This window comes from Prunus dulcis, chromosome 1 (genome assembly GCF_902201215.1).
Source record: "Prunus dulcis chromosome 1, ALMONDv2, whole genome shotgun sequence".
NCBI lineage: Eukaryota > Viridiplantae > Streptophyta > Magnoliopsida > Rosales > Rosaceae > Prunus > Prunus dulcis.
In genome coordinates, this window is record NC_047650.1 from 30527992 (window position 1) to 30533252 (window position 5261).

General features: G+C 37.7%; 1 protein-coding gene across 1 annotated transcript; it reads right to left on the minus strand.

Moving 5' to 3' along the window:
- Positions 1 to 58: 58 nt before the first annotated feature.
- Positions 59 to 1745, minus strand: LOC117615297 (probable ubiquitin-conjugating enzyme E2 18). The gene is made up of 5 exons (XM_034344357.1): positions 1579 to 1745; positions 1363 to 1466; positions 1166 to 1268; positions 839 to 902; positions 59 to 532 (listed from the first exon to the last, which is right to left on the minus strand). Exons 1-5 carry the CDS (start codon positions 1606 to 1608, stop codon positions 471 to 473), a joined length of 363 nt encoding a protein of 120 aa, XP_034200248.1. The 5' UTR covers positions 1609 to 1745; the 3' UTR covers positions 59 to 470.
- Between the last annotated feature and the right edge of the window lie 3516 nt (positions 1746 to 5261).

Consider the following 5261-nt stretch of genomic DNA (forward strand, 5'->3'; position numbering starts at 1 on the left):
ACTGTTGCCTCATAAAGTAACCAAAAAAGGAGTGGTTTCTTAAAATTGAGGCTCCACTATAAATTATAATCTATTCGTCAAAATTTCTTAAGAATTCCGGTCCTTTGTTCTTAAATTCACAGTATGGTATGGTTATAATATTTGCTGTGATTCAATAATAAAAGCTATATGCCTTCTACCTCACTACTAGACATGACTTCTAGTTCATTTTTTTCGTCAAGTTTCTAACCAGGCCCATTCCGAATTTGAAAATCTCCAACCCAAGATGAATGCCCCAACATCTGATGTATTCACTACAGTAGGCACCAGACGATTGGGCGTGTGAGCCAACAAAACAATATTACCCGGCTTCTCAAATTTTAATCCAGATATATTCTTTCAGGTAACGGCTGACCTTCATTGGCTCGTCTTCTCCAAAAGTTAATGGACCATTCTAAACAGTGCTAGGATCAAAACAAATGCAGACACAATTAGTTTGCCTCAAGCTTAGGTGAACAGAGAAGGATACTCTCCAAGGCCAAACTTGCATGGTCTGCAAATTCAATAGACTCCAATTAAACTTATTGTATAAGTTTCCTAATTTGTAAGTAAACATTATGATGTAACAGCCAAACAACTTAACAACTTAACAACTAGTCATCATATTGATAGAATTAAACTACCAATCACGTAAGTCAAAAGCAAGACTTGAATGGCATAGAAATCTAATTTTCCATCTTCAGCAAAAAAAGAAGATAAGAATTAACGCCAATACATTAGCTCCATACAGGTGCATTTATTGAAAACTAAAGATAGTGTGGGAAATAGTAAAAACAGAGTTCAAAGACAAAAACAGTACCTAGGCAGATATGGCCATTGCTATAAATGTGAGGATGCAGAGGAGCTGGAGGGATAAAAATCACCTGGAATACCAAAACGATAATATCAAACCTATAAATCACAATCAATTAAGATAATAATTCAAATATAAATGTCCTCCTGTGATTGCTTGGTTGTAGAGAATACTCGGGGAATGTTTATACTAAGCATCTACATTTGCGTATGGTTCTGTTTTCTTCAATTGTTTGAAACCATAACACATCTACAACTCTACAACAATCAAGACAGAAGATTTAAAACACCATGAAGACAATAAAAAAATCTAAATTCGGAAATTATTTTGGACCTGTGGCGCTTCCATAGGATAATGCTCGGGAAAATCAACTTGGAGCTGATATGTTTCATTGGCGTAAAGAGTTCCTGGGGCTCCGTTGACTTCGATGACCCATCTTCACACAAAAATTCAAAGGAAATAACAAACATCAGAAAATTAATCGTAAGAAAAATTAATTAAAACTACACTAAAGTAATTGAAAGTGGAACCTCTGAAGATTATCAGTGACTTTGTGTTTAAAACCGGCTGGGGGATTGACCTGCCACTCCACAAGCTCTTTCTGGAGCCGATTGCAGGCGATCTTGCTTAAAGCCTAAGCACCAAAAATTTATTTTAAAAAAGAAAGCAAAAGAAAACAAATTGGGGCTACATGTACAACCATAAATATATTTCAACTGTAAAATACGAGAGAGAAGTAGAAGAACCTTGCGTGAAGCGGCAGAGGAGCTGGTCATGGCTTCCTAAGCAAGCGAGCGCGAAAGAGAGAGGTCGACGGCAGTGTCGGAAATACTTTGCTTTGCTTTGCTCTCTCAAGTCCCTCGAAATTTTCAGGAAAAGTACTTATACAAGTATATGATTAGTCAACTTAGGATTAAGAATTAATCGTGTTTTTACTTGTCCCTCCCTCGGAATCGTCTAGACTATACTTAGATTATATTTTACCCAAAAAAAGTACACAATTAATCACGCGCGCGAGCATCGGCAATCTCATCAAAAATCTCTCTCTGGGACCCACTGCACTAGAAGCTTTTCGAGCTTTCCTATTTTGCCACGGACATATCTGATTTCGTAATCCGCGTGGCCGTTGCTCTTGTTTTTTAAGTGCAAGTCGTTGCGGTCGTTTTTAATTATTTTATAGCTTCTTCCCTGTACCAAATATATTCTTCAAGAAAATAAGAGTAGTCAATTTCTTCCTAAATTTTTTATATCTTAAATTCTTCACAGTCCAAAAATATATTTTTGGACACCGAGTTGTCTAATCCTGTAATAACTCATGATCGAATAATAAACTTTATAATATCTAGTTTATTTGTTAAGGAATATAATCATTAACGTTGAGTAATGAAGTCTTAGAAATATGTCGAGTCTTAAACTAAATAATAGTTTGGTGATTTTTTGTTGTTGATAGAATAGATTGATGGATTTGGTGTAGTAATATGGCATTATGGTGGAAACTTTGGTCTACGGTTCAATATGGAAGTTTGATCCTCTTATTTCATTTGACATCCTCTATACCAAAATCATTTAAGTAAATTTAGGTTTTAGCCACAAAAAAAAAAACTTTTATTTTTGAAAAAAGCTAAAGCTTTTTTAAAAAAGACAAAAAAACCTCTCAACTTTCAAAACAAAGACATGCAAATATAAATGATTCTTTAGGAAATTCAAAAATACATAATGGCAATTTTGTCCATTTTGACTTCTTTTAAAAAATGTCTCTCTCCTTTGGTTTTTTCCAAAGTCTCCCAATGATTTAAACATTGCATATTCAAAGTGAGAGTTGTAGGAATTCTAATATGATGAGTTAAAATTTTTTTTTTAATGGAAATAAATAGAATTTCATTCAACGAAACCATAGTTACAACAAGAGGATCAATAATACAATTGATTATAGCTACAACCAACCCTCTACTAGGGATGGCAAAAATCCCCGTAGGGGCGGGTCCCCGTCGGGTCCCCGACCCTAACGGGAGGAGATTTCGGGGCTAAATGGGTATCGGGTACGGGGATTCCCGAACTTGAAAAGTCCCCGACGGGTATGGGGAGGGGATGGTATTGGCGTCCCCATCCCCGAACCCGACCCAAAAATATATCTTTATATTTAAATAAATAAATAAATATTTATAATATTTATGTTTAACCATAAGTTAACTTCCCTCTCCTAATTCTTCCTAATTTTTCATGGAATTTCATATTTATGTGATTTTGAATAGTTGAGTTGAACTTTATAGTTAATTTGGATGTGTTGAATGATAATTTAATATGAAACTTAATGTTAAAATGTATGATAAATATTTTTTTATGCAAAAAAATAGGGGATTTGGGGCGGGTATGGGGGATAGTCCCCAGTCGGGGACGGGGACGGGGATTCCTCGAAACCTAATAAACGGGGATGGGTTCGGGGACGGGGGCGGGGATGGAGAGCGGGGATGGGGATGGTATTGTCATACCCAGCTCCTACCCGACCCGTTGCCATCCCTACCCTCTACCTGTGTGTTGATGTGTATTTTGGTTTATGGAAAGGGCTTAATTTCAATTAACTCAATTCAAAATAAAATCCCATACTTTCTGTTATTTTCTTTGATGGCGGCATTTATTATGTATAATTACAATGTTCATATAGTGGAGAAATTGGTGGATGGATCTTCATACCCAAAAAAGAAGAAAGATATTGCCTATTGGTGGATCATTTTGCAATAAAAGACAATTATTTGCTAGGGTGGGCATTTGAAAAAAAATAAATAAATTTGTTGACATAAAAAGTCAACACATGCTTAAAAAAAGGAACCGTACAGCTTTGGATCGCTTATTATTGCTTTGGAAAAATTGATCTAAACCAAACCAAACCAGTTATGTTAAGTTTACTTATTCATATATATCCAAAATCAATAAGTCTAATTAATATTCAAAACACATTAGTAACTCCAATGAATATCCAAATACCTTAGTTTCAATCAGTGGCGGTATGGGGTCAATAGGGGTCAGATGACCCCATGGCAGCCATTAAAGTAGCCTTGAAGGTCTTTGTTTGGTGGGGCTGCGCCCCAATGGAATTGCCCACTAGCTGCTTGATGGAAGTCCAGAGAAGAAGAAGGAGATGCGCAGCGCATCTTGTCTCTTTATTTTTTTAATTTTTTTTTTAAAATAGCCTGTGCAAAACGACGTCATAAAATGCTAAACCCTAAACTCTAAACCCAATCTCCCCCCAAACCCTCATCCCCCATCTCCTCTAGCACACAAACTTTGCCAATCTCCATATTATGATTTAGTTAGGGAGCAAGTATACTAGAGGTTCAAATTCAATTTACCACTTAGAATGAATTACACAAAAATCACAAAATACTTAAGATCATATCCTATAGAATAGGAATGAAAAGAATGCACAAACTGTTAAAACCAACACAAGCAAAGCAAGATGAAAATGATGATTTCAAGCATTTATTATATAAGTAGAAATACATAGCACCATAACCATCAATTTGATGTTCTGATCAACACAACACCTAACAGCTTAGACACTAAAAAATATTATGAACTTTTACATTTTGACTCCATGAAGTCACAATTTTGGATATGCCACTAGTTCTAGTTTATACCTAATTCTAGTCTAACTTATTTTTCTTTTCAGTGAACTATAATCATTCTTGTTGTGTTTTCGTTATTGTTTATACCCGAATTAAACCTCCAATGACCACCAGACACGTGGACGGAATCGACGCTTGTCACTATAAGCCCTTCGGCAGGATCCCTACCGAAGCTTATGCATCTTGATGTTTTGCCCTTGGACACGTGTCATGCTCACAATCCGCCCCTATAGTCCCACATCGAAAATATGAGCATAGAGCACGCCTCCCAAGGCCTATATAAGGAGACCCCCTTCCCCAAAGGGAAGGGAGAGAAGAACCAACGGTACGCTACCGCTTGATCTGTAATCTGACATTTACTAAATCCGTACTTACTTAAGCATCGAAGAGCCTTCGGCCGGTACCGCACCGGTACCCCAAGGTCTTACCGAACGTTCCCTTTTTGCAGGAACTTGATCTTCCGAAGATTAACTCCCTTCCGAAGACACAATATCACTAAGTTGGGCGAACCACGTGTCAAACCACTTTTTCGCATCAACAGTTTGGCGCCGTCTGTGGGAAGCGAAACAAAAACAATTAACCCACTATCCCCTAGACACATGGGGACCACCTCAGTACCCACTTTCCTATCGGAGGAAGGGGCGCCGTTCGGAAGGCAAGCTGGAGCTAGCCCAGCGCTACCCCCATGCACCCCCTTCGGGAACGCCCCCTCAACCCAAACAACCGCCGAAGCGGAGCTAATGGTCCAAATCACGTCCCTGCGGAAGGACATGGCTAGGCTTCAGGAACACAACAACCTTCTGTCG

Excerpts from the sequence above, each read along its gene's own strand:
- LOC117615297 (XM_034344357.1), bottom strand. The coding sequence starts at position 1,608 with ATGACCAGCTCCTCTGCCGCTTCACGCAAG. Across the intron at positions 1,269-1,362 it reads GTCACTGATAATCTTCAGAG|ATGGGTCATCGAAGTCAACG; the intron begins GTTCCACTTTCA and ends TTTTGTGTGAAG. Across the intron at positions 903-1,165 it reads ATCCTATGGAAGCGCCACAG|GTGATTTTTATCCCTCCAGC; the intron begins GTCCAAAATAAT and ends TTGGTATTCCAG.